Raw genomic sequence first — 14,959 nt, forward strand, 5'->3', positions numbered from 1 at the left:
ACTTGAAACCTCCTTTCCTAATTTAGGATATATTATTGGTTTTCCACACTGTTTAAACACTTCAAATGTACAATTTTGCCTTTTGTTTAAGGGCAATTGTTTCCTTAAGAATTAAAACACAGAATTGAGACCTAAGCCTGAAGCTACAAATTCAGCAAGGAAAATGGGTCAAAGACCAGATGTGTTGAGGCCGACAGAGCCCTGGCACAGGTAACCAGGTCAGCAGGCAGGAACTGTAATTAGAGTAAACTGAACCCAGTTTTCCTTTCATAATCAAAACACTTGATGAAAACAAATCTAATTAATACCACAAGCCAATTGCAAAGAAAATGATTTTTAAAGTTGTATTATCTTTTCAGTTACAAATATAGTCTTACTTCATTATACTGATCAGTTTGAGTGCTCCATTTTGGATGGAATTAAGATGATTTACAAGTCCCACACGAAACTACTAGTTACTAGTTTTAGATAATTAGACACATGGATACACTGAGCCTGGCCTTACCTGGTTTGTTTTGGAGTTTTTGATACACTGGTTGATTAAGGAGGATTTTCTTGAGTGATCTTAGAATTACTATAGTAGTAGAAAAACTCCATGTACATCAAAAGACCAAAGTTATAGCAGCAACCAGTAAGGCCATGTAGTTATAGGTCTAGTATATCATAAATCCCTATTTGCAAGGAGTTGTGGGTAAATTATAATATTAAGTTAGACCAGATGCCTATCCACATTGGTCATAGATAGGTAATTTTTAATAGTAGGAGAAAAAGCAACTGTGAAGATATTATTGTGTATAGACTTCTTGAATTTACAACCAAACCACTAAGGCTTACAAAATAACTACTAATCATCATCAGTGACTACACAGCTTCTAATTTCACCCTTGTATCTGTCAATTCAGGGAGATTCTTTTCAGTTTTTTGCATCAATCTAACAGATTGTTATCTGAATCAAGAAAAGAAATTCAGTACGCTCCCAACAAATAAGGAATTTGTTTCTATCTATAAACCTTCCTCCATCCATCCCAAGACTTTTTTGGGGGGAAGAGATGAGTTGTTCCCAACCTCTCACTGGCTGCCCCTCCCACATTTGCCCCTCATTGTCCCCTACTCTTTTCTCTCAACTATGCTTCAGCTACTAATGTAGCATTGCAGGCCTTGAAGTGTTTGCCTCTCCCAGAAGGCTCTTTCCCCCTTGTAGCAGGGTAATAGTCTGTAGCAGGATGGTAGAGTCTGCATGGGGACACAGGACTCCTCTGATGAGTCAGATGATGTGTGCTTAAACCATGCATAAAAATGTAAACCCTATTAAGTCATAGTGGCAGCTGCATCTTCACTCTCACCAGGATATGCATCTGAGAGGCAGAAGGAATTAGAGGCCAAAGCAAATGATACCTGGCCAGGAGACCCTAAGAAAAGCAAAGTTTGGTAAGAAAGCTTAGGGTATGTCTCCACTAGAAACGCAATAGCAACACAGCTGCAGTGTAGACATTTACTACAGCAAAGGCAGGAGTTCTTCCGTTGCTGTAGTAAATCCACCTCTCCAAGAACCAGTAGCGAGATCAGTGGAAGAATCCTTCTGTTCGCTGAGTGGTATCTACAGCGGGGGTCGGCAACCTTTCAGAAGTGCTGTGCTGAGTCTTCATTTATTCACTCTGATTTAAGGTTCCGCGTGCCGGTAATACATTTTAACATTTTTAGAAGGTCTCTGTCTATAAATCTATAACATATAACTAAACAATTGTTGTATGTGAAGTAAATAAGGTTTTTAAAATGCTTAAGAAGCTTCATTTAAAATTAAATTAAAATGCAGAGCCCCCCGGACCGGTGCCAGGACCTGGGCAGTGAGAGTGCCACTGAAAATCAGCTCGTGTGCCGCCTTTGGCACTCGTGCCATAGGTTGCCTACCCCTGATCTACAGCATTGCTTAGCTCAACTTAATCACATCACACAGGGCACAAAATATTTCACAGCCCTGAGTGATGTAGTTAAGCCAACCTAACTTTGCAACATAGACCACCATATAGGATATAAAACTCGATCTGTTATTGTTATCTGAGTCATCAGTAAAGACAAACCACAGGAAAGTGTTTAAAGTGTGTGTATATTCTGGTTACAGCAGGATGGAAAACTCACCTGCTTACATTTCCTGTCCCTTAGAGTGCAGGAGGAGAAAGCTCAGGTTTGAAACTAGAGCTGAAGACACCCTCTGTAATAGCAAAACCAAGGAGGAATCCTTGTGGCACCTTAAAGACTAACAAATTTATTTGGGCATAAGCTTTTGTGCACTAGAACCCACTTCATCAGAGGCATGGAGTGAAAAACACAGGAGCAGGTATAAATACATGAAAGGATGGGAGCTGTCTTACCAAGTGTGAGGTCAGTCTAACGAGACAATTCATTTAACAGCAAGATACCAAGGGAGGAAAAATAACTTTTGAAGTGGTAATGTGAGTGGCCCATTTCAGACAGTTGACAAGAAGGTGAGAGTAACAGTAGGGGGAAAATTAATATTGGGGAAATTAGGTTAGGTTTAGTAATGACCCAACTACTCCCAGTCTTTAGTCAGGCCTAATCTGATGGTGTCCAGTTTGCATATTAATTCCAGTTCTGCAGTTTCACGTTGGAGTCTGTTTTTGAAGTTTTTTTAGTTGAAGAATTGCCACTTTTAGGTCTGTTATTGAGTGGCCAGAGAGACTGAAGTGTTCTCCTACTGGTTTTTGAATGTTATGATTCCTGATGTCAGATTTGTGTCCATTTATTCTTTTGGGGTTCTCCTCAATGGCCAGGTCGAAGGCCTGGAATGAGAGAACTTGAATAGAGCAGAGCCTGCTTACAAGCCTTTTCAGAGAGGAAACTATAGAAGGTGTAGCAGCTGTGGCTGTCGGAGCTGGAAAAAAGGCTGTAGAAGCGCCCCATGGAAGAATGAAGAATGGTTGTACCAAACTTTAGGGGAAAGCTTAAAGAAAGTAGGTAACACAAGACATTCCCATAAGACCAAAGGGAAGTCAAGCCTGAGGGAAAGGTTCAGGATGGGAGAGTCTCAGCTAGGACAACTGGAGATATTTTTCTGAGGTTTTGTGGAATCAGACCTCAGCACCAGGAGGGGAGGCGTTGCTGAGCCTCAAACAGCTATCCTAAGATGAGAAAACTGAGGTGCAGCACCACTGGCTGCTAGGAAGGAAGTTTATCAACTGTTATTACACCACCTCTTCGACAGCACAGATTTCAAGCGGCTGAACCATTTAGGATTATCCTACCTTGCCCCGATAAGCAGCAAGGTATGAGCTCCCTTCCCCTGAACTCCCTCTAACCACTGCTTGACCAAGGCACTGAACAGGGATGCCTTCATCTCACTGCAACGTGAGAGCTCACAACACATATGTTCACAATGCTCAGATATCAAAGATGTTGTCTAGCAGAACCAAGGAAGGGTACACTGCATTTCTTATATTTCTAAGCAGGTTTTTTTTAAATAAAGGGGAACTTTTCAGGCAAAGAAATAAAGGCCAAAAGCCCAATTATTTTTTTAAAAATTAAAATTTGTTTAAGACTGGCCAAAAGTATATTATATGATATATTGTGTCAGGATGAGAATTATTAACCCCTTCCCCCATGCACACACAAACAAAAGCGAACATACAAAAACAAACACTTGAAACCACAAAAAGACTAACTTAAAATAACGTTAAGGATCTGACATGTTGACAAAAGCCAGAAACACTCTCCTTAAATCACTTCATTCTGCTTAAGAATTGTAGTGGAAATGAGGATCTCAGAACAGTTTGGTCTGAGCAAATCTCACCACCACAAAGGAAGATAAGCTGACCTACAAAGTGGGAAGAAAAAATTCTGCCAGTGCTCTTTTTTTGCTTCTTTCTTATGAATCATGGTCAGCACTTTTGGGTTTTCTTTTTTAACACTGCAAATACTAAGTTTTTTCTACTGTTTTTGCTAAAGGACCTTTTGTTGACTATATAGAGCCAGTGGGATGATGACATCATAAAACACTGAAACTTGAGCAGTTGAAAAGAGGGAAGATTTCTAGTTGGATTATTTAAAAAAAAACCTTTATTTTTGTTAATATCTATTTAGCCACGCTCCTGACAAACACCTGAAAGCAATCCTAAAAGAGTCAAATACAGTAGTTTGCAAGCCCTACAAAGAATTCTCTGAAAAAACAGGTAAAACAAGACTCCTGATACTTCTAGGCAAAAAGTAAGCAAGAATTATTGTAAAAATCTCAGGCTTTCTTGATATATTATAAAGAAGAAAAAGCCCACACTATTTAAGTTCCCTCTAAGCTGCGTGGCCAGGGAGAGGCGCCTTTCCCCCGATCCCAGGCCTGGTGCTGCCGTGGCAGGGGAGAGGCACCTTGGCCCCAGCCCTAGTGCTGCTGGGGAGAGGTGCCTCTGTGCCAGCCCTGGGCTGCTGCAGTCAGAGAGGGTGGGGGGAGTCCTCTCTCTCAGCTGCAGCCTGCACCCCAAACCCCTTATCCCTGGCCCCACCCCAGTATCTGCACCCCCTGCATTCCAATCCTCTGCCCCAGCCCTGAGCCCCATCCCACACCCTGAACCCCTCATTCCCACCCCAGAGCCCTCACCCCCCAGCTGGAACCCCCACTCCCCCACAACCCTCTACCCCAGCCCTGAGCCCCCACCCCCTTCCACATTCCGAACCCCTTGCCGCCCCCCCCCCCCCCGCCATACATTACCTCCATATTGGTGCACATAAAATTAATTCCACACATGGATGTAAACAATTAGGGGGAACACTGCACACTATTGTAAGACCACATGTAAGAGTTGTGGTTCATTCCATAGATGAGACAAACCCAGTGTCCCTCCGGCCTGGATAATGCTAGACTATGCTGTAAATAAAGACTCCATGTCACTTCTGACAAGATTAAGGAATAACCTGATATCCATGTTTACGGTAGTTCCTAACTCCAGTTTCTAACACCAAAGCATCAACAGTGGGGGAGCTAATGTACACAGGGCTCCAGGCAATTGCTGTCCTGTTAAGCACCATTTAATTGAAACCTGCTCAGTGCAGGTCTATTCAATACAGTGGTAAATATAACAGTGATTGCTGGTGCCTGGTGTACAAAAGTGGAGCTGCACCAGCATTAGCGGGAAGTGTTCAGATTAAAGCCTAGTATAGCAAGCCTTACATAAGCTACTTTATTGCTGGGGCTTCACAGTGGGGTGACTGTTTACTGACCACTCCCGCCTCCCCAGTTCTGGCCCGGGTCACTTTGCAGGAACCCTGCCCCTTTAGCCTCCAGTTGCAGGCCCCTTTAGAACTGCACACAGGCTTTCATGTGGATAACATCTCCTTCTGTCTGGGGCTGGTTTAATAACAAACTCCTATTAATCTTCACAGTTCCAAAATAAAGTCCATCACCACACAACAGTCCATACTTCGTTCCCGTGTCTTCTCTCACAGCCGAACTCTTCTGTCCCATTCTGTTTTCACAGCCCATCCAGCTAGGATGAGCTGAGAGGAACTTAGTTTTCTGGCACAGGCCTCTAGGCCCCCAATTTGTAGGCCCAAACTCCATCCGGGTTTTGCAACAGGAGCCTCCTGCTCCCTAAGCTCCGGCTCTGTCACATCTCCCTTGGTCTTGTGGTCTTCCCTGCAGGAGCCCTTCACACACACTACAATTTCCTGCGCTTCCCCCCTTCTCTGCTGCCTCCTGCTGCTCTTTATAGGGCAATCATCCTGATCTCTTCCAGGTGTGATTCATTCTGTAATCAGGGGTGGCTAGCTCCAGCAGGAGCCACCCTGTTACATACAGGCCACAAGAAATCAATGCTATAGCAGGTATATTTCCAGACCCTGACTCCCCTTGTAAAAAATCTCTTATGACTCCTTTTTCCTTGCCAGCTCAGTGCTTATGGGATACATCTTTCTCATCTCTCACCAGATAGCTCAGGGGACAGAGGACCCAGTGGTTCAGTTTCTCTCTCTCTCAGGAGTCTGAACAGCAGTCTTCTTTCTCTCCCCCAATACTGGACATGTACAGTCAACATTTTGGGATCTCTCGTGTGTGAAAGGCTCTCTATAAAAACATATTTTTAACATACATACATACACACACACACACACAGACACACACACACTTGACAACAGATGAAGAAGGGTGTAGAATGTAATCTTTTAGGACAGGTTTTTGCATTGTCTAATTTGTTAGAGCCCAGAGATTTTAGTGATGGACCCACTAGATTTTCAAAGACAGATTCTAAACATACTGGTCTTTTTAGTCTCTGTCTGTACAGTGCCCACCAGAATGGGGTCCATGACTAGCGCTCCCAGGCACTAAGGTAATATAAATAATAATAATAATTAATAATAATGGTCTGTCTCAGGAATATTTTTGTTAAGTCTGTGTTTAAAGATTTCTTTTTCACATGTAGTACATTGTCAAGCTGCTTACAATAAAATGTATTACTTACAACTGCTGAGTAAACTAGTGTCTTCTAATCAGGCCCTCCCTGGTCAGTACTGTTAAGTGAGAGACACTCCTATCTCTAAACAGAACGCAACGTATTTCGCTATCTGCAGTATATTGCATTACAAATCGCTTAGTCATGTGCACATCAAGATCCCTGTAGCTTGCCTGGATATAATATAGGTTTATTTAGTTTCTTAATGATTGGGATAAAAATCACCTTTCTATGTTTGTTTCCAGAGAAAAGGTAAAAACACTTTATAAACTGGCTTGCAGATAACTCACTGTAAACTATGACAATTTAAGACTATTTGACTAAATGAAGGTTTGGTTTTCAAAAAAAGTATCTTTGCTAGGTTTTTATTACTAAATACAGAACAACAAGCTCCAAAATGTGCATCAACAGAATTAAACATTTAAATCTTATTCTCTTTAACCCCTCTTTGGAATAGGATCAACTGAAAAGACTTTTGAATGGTACTCTGCAGACACTGTAGAGCATTTACAAGTGATCTATTGCTGAAAATGAAAAAAATCTTTTTATACTTTTTCAGGATAACACTTTAAATCCTTAAGTACAGTTTTTCAATATATATATGGCACACCACCATAAAAATGCATTTGAATAAGGATATTAATTATTTTACACAATACCATTGTTAACCATAGTATAGTCTGGAAATAGGAACTGCAATAGTATCAACCTCAGACCAACTGTTTTATCATTTTGTAGAAATATTTCAGTTTAATTAATGGAACCCCTCTGTCTAAATGCTATTAGCTGATTCATACTTTTTTTTTTTAAACCTGGCTTAAACAGAACTGTAAGCTTTAGCTAAGTCTCACAAATGTCCATTTGCAGTTAAAAGGGGTTACCACAGACACTAAAACTGGCATTGTTTTTCTGTTATCAGGTTACAGTAGCTCAGGTCTCTAAGCACCAGAATCCCCCATACAGCTGATCAGTTACAGCTGTTAATTGTGGAGCAAGGGACTGCTGACATCTGCTTCTTGCTTAGTTAGTTAATGGTTCACTTCCAGGTCCTAAAAGGATTGCAGCCTCTCTCAAAAGACAATGTTGGACCCCATCTATGTCTGCCTTCTACACTGCCTGTCTTGTTCTGGTTTGTCACTCTCCATACAAAGCAAATCTGAGTGAACTCACATCTGGCACTGATCGACCCAATTCGTGAGCAATCTTTTCCCATCGACCTGGGGTCCCCCCTGGGAACTTAACCATACTTCTTGTCAGCTGGCTAAGGTCCTCTTCTGTCCATTCAGGTGCCTGCAAAACATTTGTAAAACATGTATTATGCTGAGAAAATGAAAAAAATGTAATTGGATAAAATACTGAACAAAGACATTAAATAAATTAATCAAATAATGGATGTTGTAACAATGTAATTTAATATGGTTCCCAAAGCTTGTTAGCTGAATGCTGTTTCTTCCACTCTGTTACAGAAAACAGTACATAAAAACAGCTGTCAGTGAAGGAACTTGAACCATTAAAAATATTTAATATACAAAATGTACATTAGTGCAGTAGACACATGCACTACTATGTCACTATGAAAAAAAGCAAGCAATACAAATCAAAATAAACAATTTTACTACTTCAAGATTAAACCACAGTCTAAGATATCAACATTTTAGATAATATATAAAATCCTCTTACGTATAACTGAATGATATATAAAGGAAGAGAAATCTTTAAAAAGTCCTCAATTGAAAAAATACTGAAAATAATCCTAAAATGTTATTTATAAATCTGTAGCTTAAAACAGCATGCCAATTCAGTCAGTTGTTAAAACCCCCATAATGCATTATATTTTAACATTTTTGGGTGATACAGGAGTGAAATCTGACAATTTTACATTCCACTGAGAATTTTTTTTTAAAAAGAACCTAAACCCTGTGACTTCTGTGCACTGTACATGAAGAAAACAGAAAGAAACTGGACATTTTCAAAGAGCAACAAGGCCCAATAACCAAAATATAAAACAATGTTCTACTGTAACAGCATGCTTCAAATTGTAAACAATTTCCTCCTTTATGACAACTATATAAAACTGAGTAAAAAACAAGAAAACACTGGTTCCTCAGATATAACTGTAAATTGCCTCTCCAGGAACACAAGGCTCTGTACCCACTCTTCCATACCAGTAAAAGAAGTGACTATTGAACTAAGCATTTGTAAAAAGTAGTTGACCATTTCTATTTTTTAAAAAGAATCCCGTTATGATAAATACCTTTTCTAATCACCATTTCTGATAATGAACAGACATATATCAAGCAGTTTGCATTACAGAGCCATCAGCACAGAACAACAGTCAGAGGTGAGTGACCCCAGGGACCATCTCCACAGCTACAGCAAAGCTTCTCCCTGACACTAATCCTGCCTGTCATTCTCCCACTGTGCTCTAACCACACTGACATCCGCCTGCCGCACTGCAAGCTTAACGGGCCCTTCCTGACTTTTTACTGTCTCCCCCAATCAATGGTTCAAGCGTGCTCTTTTCACCATGTCCAAATGGCAGCTTCACTCATAATCAAAGTGCACTGCCCCTGTTAAAGGGCTTCCCGAAAGGCTCTACCATTTGCATTCATTTGCAAAGCAAACTACTTTTATTCACTTTGTTCTGCTATCAAGAATGTTCCCTGAAGCAGATAAATTGGCATAAATACAACCTGCCACTTAAGAGACAGTAAATAATAGCCAATAGTGGGGAGGATTTTATCAATTGTTCTATTTTGTAGCCACGTAATTCTTTGTTCATCAAATGCTAAAAGCCTCAAATATTCATATTTATATAGCTTTTAATACAAGCATGAATTCATTATCTATCTTGGTTTAAATGTAACACACACACACACACAGAGTAGTGAGAGAGAGATATAGCACATACACTACATATATAATAAAGTAGGTATGTATACTAGTGGCTTGTGAAGAACATGCTAAATACAAACCAGGTTTCATCATCACACAGTAACCTCAGATTTTTATTTATTGTACAGAATAAAAGCATACATGTTCTGAATTAAAACTTCTTTATTTACATATTTACATAACTTTGGGGTTCATAGAAGTGAAGTTATTGGGTACCTATACATATTCTAGTTTTGAAAATATAATTCCAGCACTATTTATTTATTTTTAAAATAAGAGGCTAAGTAGAGAATTTTAATTAATAAGTTTTTTATAAGTAGTATAGAACTGCACACATTTGTTTCAGTAACAAATGAAAGTTGTTTTACATTGATTTCATATGTAAATTCTAGTAGCACAAAAGTAGCCGCACAGATGTATCTTAACACAATATTCAAAGCATGTCCAAACAATTTCACACAAAGATCACAGTCATATTTCTGCACTAATAGAAACATTTTAGAGGTAACAAATTGTCTGATATGTTTTAAATTCTTTAAAACCATTTTTTGTAAGGTTTGATTCTTGGATGTGCTGCATATTTTAATTTGTGTGCAAATGTTACACAAGTAAACACATCATTTTCCTTAGCTATCATCATATAGGAATTCTAATAAAAATCTACTGTCTACTGATCTTTAATAAACAATACTGATCTTTTAAAAACAAACAACAAACCTACTAATTCTATGTGCATCTATGATACCAATATGTTGAATGTACTGAATGAAACAATGATTTCAATAACATGGTAACTTACAATAATACAATTTTAAAAAAATAAGATAAAAATAAGGACAGAAAATTGATAGGTCTGAAATTCTTTAATAGAGCTTTTTAGGAATCCATTATTAACCACAAGTGCTGTAAGGAGCTTTGGTGAATTTGCAATTCCTCAGCAATAGATAATTGTGTCTTTAGACGCAACAGTGCCTACTATGATCCAACTACTACAGGCAGCCATGAGGGTGGCCATAGTGTGAATGTATTCTCCCTGTTCTGATTTGGAGCCAACTGTAACCGTGAGACTCAAACAAATGCATAAGCATACAGCTTTGTCACTTAAAACCATGGGTGTCCAATATTACCGAAACAATGGGCCAAAATTCATCTCTGCAGTTAGGTAATGGAAGATACCACATAGTGAGGGGACAGCTGTTGTGACTACACAAGCATTCAGATTTTGCATCAGAAAAGACCTGTTCTGGGATTAACTCTCCACACTGAATACAAAATGAAAGTAAGCAGAGCCATAGGCCTCAGCTTTTAATTAGTGCTGTTGATTAATCGCAGTTAACGCATGCGATTAACTCAAAAAAATTAATTGCAATTAAAATGTATTGCGATTAATTGCACTGTTAAACACTCAAATACCAATTGAAATGTATTAAATATTTTTGGATGCCTTTCTACATTTTAAAATATATCGATTTCTATTACAACACAGAATACAAAGTGTACAGTGCTCACTTTATATTATTATTACAAATATTTGCACTGTAAAAATGCTAAATAAAAGAAATAGTACTTTTCAATTCACCTCAAACAAGTACTGTAGTGCAATCTCTTTATCCTGAAAGTGTAACTTACAAATGTAGATTTTTGTTGTTGTTTCCTAACTGCACTCAAAAACAAAACAATGTAAAACTTTAGAGCCCACAAGTCCACTTAGTCCTACTTTTTGTTCAGCCAATCGCTAAGACAAACAAGTTTGTTTACATTTATGGGAGATACTGCTGCCTGCTTCTTATTTACAATATCACCTGAAAGCAAGAACAGGCATTCACATGGCACTTTTGTAGCTAGCATTGCAAGGTATTTACGTGCCAGATATGCTTAACATTCGTATGCCCCTTCATGCTTCAGCCACCATTCCAAAGGGCACGCTTCCATGCTGATGATGCTTGTTAAAAAAATAATGCATTAATTAGACTGAACTCCTTGGGGGAGAATTGTATGTCTCCTGTTCTGTTTTTCCTGCATTCTGCCATATATTTCATGTTACAGCAGTCTCTGATGATGACCCAACACATGTTCGGTTTAAGAACACTTTCACTGCAGATTTGACAAAACACAAAGAAGGTACCAATGTGAGTTTTCTAAAAATAACTTCAGCATTTGACCCAAGGGTTAAGAATCTGAAGTGCCTTCCAATATCTGAGAGGAACAAGGTGTTGAACATGCTTTCAGAAGTCTTAAAAGAGCAACACTCCGATGCGGAAACTACAGAACCAGAACCACCAAAAAAAAACCAAACCCCTAACCTTCTGCTGGTGGCATCTGACTCAGATGATGAAAATGAACATGCGTCGGTCCATACTGCCTTCGATCGTTATCGAACAGAACTCATCATCAGCATGGAGGCAAGTCCTATCGAATGGTGGTTGAAGATGAAGGGACATATGAATCATTAGCGTATCTGGTAAGTAACTATCTTGCGACCCCAGCTACAACAGTGCCATGCGAACGCCTGTTCTCACTTTCAGGTGACATTGCAAACAAGACGTGGGCAGCATTATCTCCTGCAAATTGTAACCAAACTTGTTTGTCTGAGCAATTAGCGGAAGTAGGACTGAGTGGACTTGTAGGCTCTAAAGTTTTACATTGTTTTATTTTTGAATGCGATTTTTTTTGTACATAAATCTACATTTGTAAGTTCAACTTTCATGATAAAGAGATTGCACTATAGTACTTGCATGAGGTGAACTGAAAAATACTATTTCTTGTTTTTTACAGTAAAAATATTTGTAATAAAATATAAAGGGAACACTGTACACTTTGTATTCTGTGTTGTAATTGAAATCAATATATTTGAAAATATAGAAAACATCCAAAATATTTAAATAAATGGTATTTATTATTAACAGTACGATTAATCGTGATTAATTTTTTAAATCGCTTGACAGCCCTACTTTCAACATTAATTACATTTACAAATTTAAACATTCATAGCATTTGTTCAAATTATATTCCTTTAAAAAGCTTATTGTACAAGTCTTGTAATACTGAAGAATGAGGTCAGCCAAACTCCTCTGCAACCTTTAAAGAGCAACTAAGAATGTGGTATGTTATTTTGCATCACTATTATGTGTAGCAAAAGCAGTTAAATGCTATGAGGTCTCTTTTTATAAAAACAATTCTTTCTTCAAACAATAGAAACTAAAACTCAAGTTGTTAAGAACACAGAGTAGCATTTGTTTTCAAGAAAAAAAAATCTTTTTAGTCTCTAATTTAAAATTATTAATATTTTGAAGAATTACACAACTCATAGAATTTTAATGCTAGACTTGAGAAGTATTTACATTTTAGAATTCACATCAAAGTTCCCATGTTTAAAAAAAGGATCTATTCTAATTTGATTATCAAGAAATTCAAAGGCTGAAATTCTGCCCTTGGCCTACCCTATTGTACACATAAGAATATGTCTTCATAGCAGGTCAGACACTGCTTCTGACGCGTTTTAGTCCAAACCTCCTCCCATCCCCTCTCCACACTATCCAACACATAGAGCCCTTGGATATGGCTAAACATCCTAAGAACATACTGTTAGAAAAGTTAGTTTGGCATAGCTGTGTGTCTCAGGGGTGTGAAAAATCCACACCTTGGAGACATAACTAAGCCAACCTAACCTTGAGTCAAGACAATGCATGGTCAATAGAAGAATTCTTCCATTGCCTGAGCCACTGCCTTCCGGGGAGGTGGATTATGTACAGCCATGGGAGACCCCTTCCTGTCGCTGTAATAAATGTCTACATTGAAGTACTTTAGGTATAGACATACACTTAGTCTTGTCAGCTTATCTGAGGGTGTCTCTCTGCCCACCCATTTTGTAGCTAAAGCATGTGTAGCTGACTTTAAATATTTGGATAGTCTGCCAATGCTATTTCACAATTCCCAGGGCCTGTATGTTCCAGCCCTTCTACCTGCTGACTTCCCACTCGCCCTATGCAGAGGAAGCTAACTGCTGGTTTAAATACAGCCATTAGGCATTAACCCTTCATTGCAAGTATATTACGCTACTGTTAACACAACTAAACCCAGCTCGGTCAAACAGAAGAAAGATGCCCACCAACCAGTGATTCTGGCTAACCTATAGTGTGAGGACTGCAAGGTTCATTTATTTTTTTTTGGCAGAAGTAACAGAAGCATGCATTTATATGATTAAAATCTTGATGAGGGTGGTGGAGGTTGACATTGACCAAACCACACACTATTGCAGGGAGCACATCAAGCACCTCAAGTCCACTTACCTCAAGATGAAGGATAGGAATGAAAAGTCTAGCAACTATGAAAAATCTAACTAGGTGTTGCCACCATCTCAAGAGATGATCATACAGGACTATGGGCTCTGGAGTCGAGAAAGTATGATTTTCAGACCAATGGCAGAGTCGACAGGGATGGCACCAGAGGAGAGCTGGCTGCCACAAGGGCTGGAGTCACAAGAACAGACCCCAGAACAGAACATAGTGCTGGAACCAGACTACGCACCACAGCCAAATCGACGAGGGGATGTCCTGGGCCCAAATAAGGAAGTTACTCACCTTGTGCAGTAACAATGGTTCTTCGAGATGTGTATCCCGACGGGTGCTCTACTGTAGGTGTGTGCGCACCCCTGCGTCTCTAAGCGGAGATTTTAGGTAGCAGTGTCCATTCAGCCCACACATGCAATTTACCTCTCTAAGTGGTCTATGCGGGGGAACCCCACTCAATTCCTTCTCTACAGCAGAGCCCCTTATGGAGAACTCCGAAGTAGAGGGGAGGAAGGCAGCTTGTGGAGCACCCATAGGGACACACATCTCGAAGAGCCTTTGTTACTGCACAAAGTGAGTAATTTCCTCCTCTTCTTCAAAGAGTGTCCCTATGGGTAGTCCACTGTAGGTGACTTCACAGCAGTATCCCCCATGTAGGGATGTTGGGGCTTTGGAGTGGAGTCTGTTACTACTGTGGTGCCGAAGATGGCATTTGAAGCTGAATTTCCAGTGATCGCGTAATGTTCTGTGAAAGTGTGGCCAGAGGCCCAAGTCACTACTCTGCAGATTTCCAAAATAGGGACATCTTTAATGAATGCGACCGAGGTAGAAATTAACCTCATGGAGTGTGTATGGATTCTAGATGGAGGCAACAGGATGCGTCCTTGATAACAGCGATTAATGCAACCCAAGATCCATTTGGACATCTTTGAGCTGATATCGTGGAGCCTCTGGATCTTTCTGCAAATGAAAGGAAGAATTTAGGGGACTTCCTAAAGTCCTTAGTCCTGTCCAAGTAGAATGCTAATACTTTTCTATCATCTAGCATATGCAAAATTGCCTCCCTGTTGTCATGATGCTGGTGGCAAAACAGGATGAAAAAAACAGGAAGATGGATCTGTTGATTCCCATGGAAAGTGGAGGCAACTTTAGGGAGAAACTTGGGATGCGGCCTCAGAGTTGCTTTGTCTTTAAAAAAGACAGTATATGATGGGTGTGCCATTAGGGCTGCTATTTCTCCTATGTGCCTAGCTGAGGTGATGGCAATTAGAAATGCTGTCTTCATAGACAGGTGTAACAGAGAGCAAGTTGCCATGGGTTCAAAAG

At 39.6% G+C, this 14,959-nt stretch overlaps 1 protein-coding gene across 1 annotated transcript in view; it reads right to left on the reverse strand.

Moving 5' to 3' along the window:
• DNAJC1 (DnaJ heat shock protein family (Hsp40) member C1) overlaps positions 1-14,959 on the reverse strand; it is a 196,008-nt gene that overhangs the window by 13,556 nt on the left and 167,493 nt on the right. The window contains exon 9 of the mRNA XM_045007600.1: positions 7,620-7,739. Coding sequence (XP_044863535.1) covers positions 7,620-7,739 — 120 coding nt within the window. The remainder of the gene's footprint in view (positions 1-7,619; positions 7,740-14,959) is intronic.

The sequence above is a fragment of the Mauremys mutica genome, chromosome 2 (assembly GCF_020497125.1).
Source record: "Mauremys mutica isolate MM-2020 ecotype Southern chromosome 2, ASM2049712v1, whole genome shotgun sequence".
Taxonomy (NCBI): Eukaryota; Metazoa; Chordata; order Testudines; family Geoemydidae; genus Mauremys; species Mauremys mutica.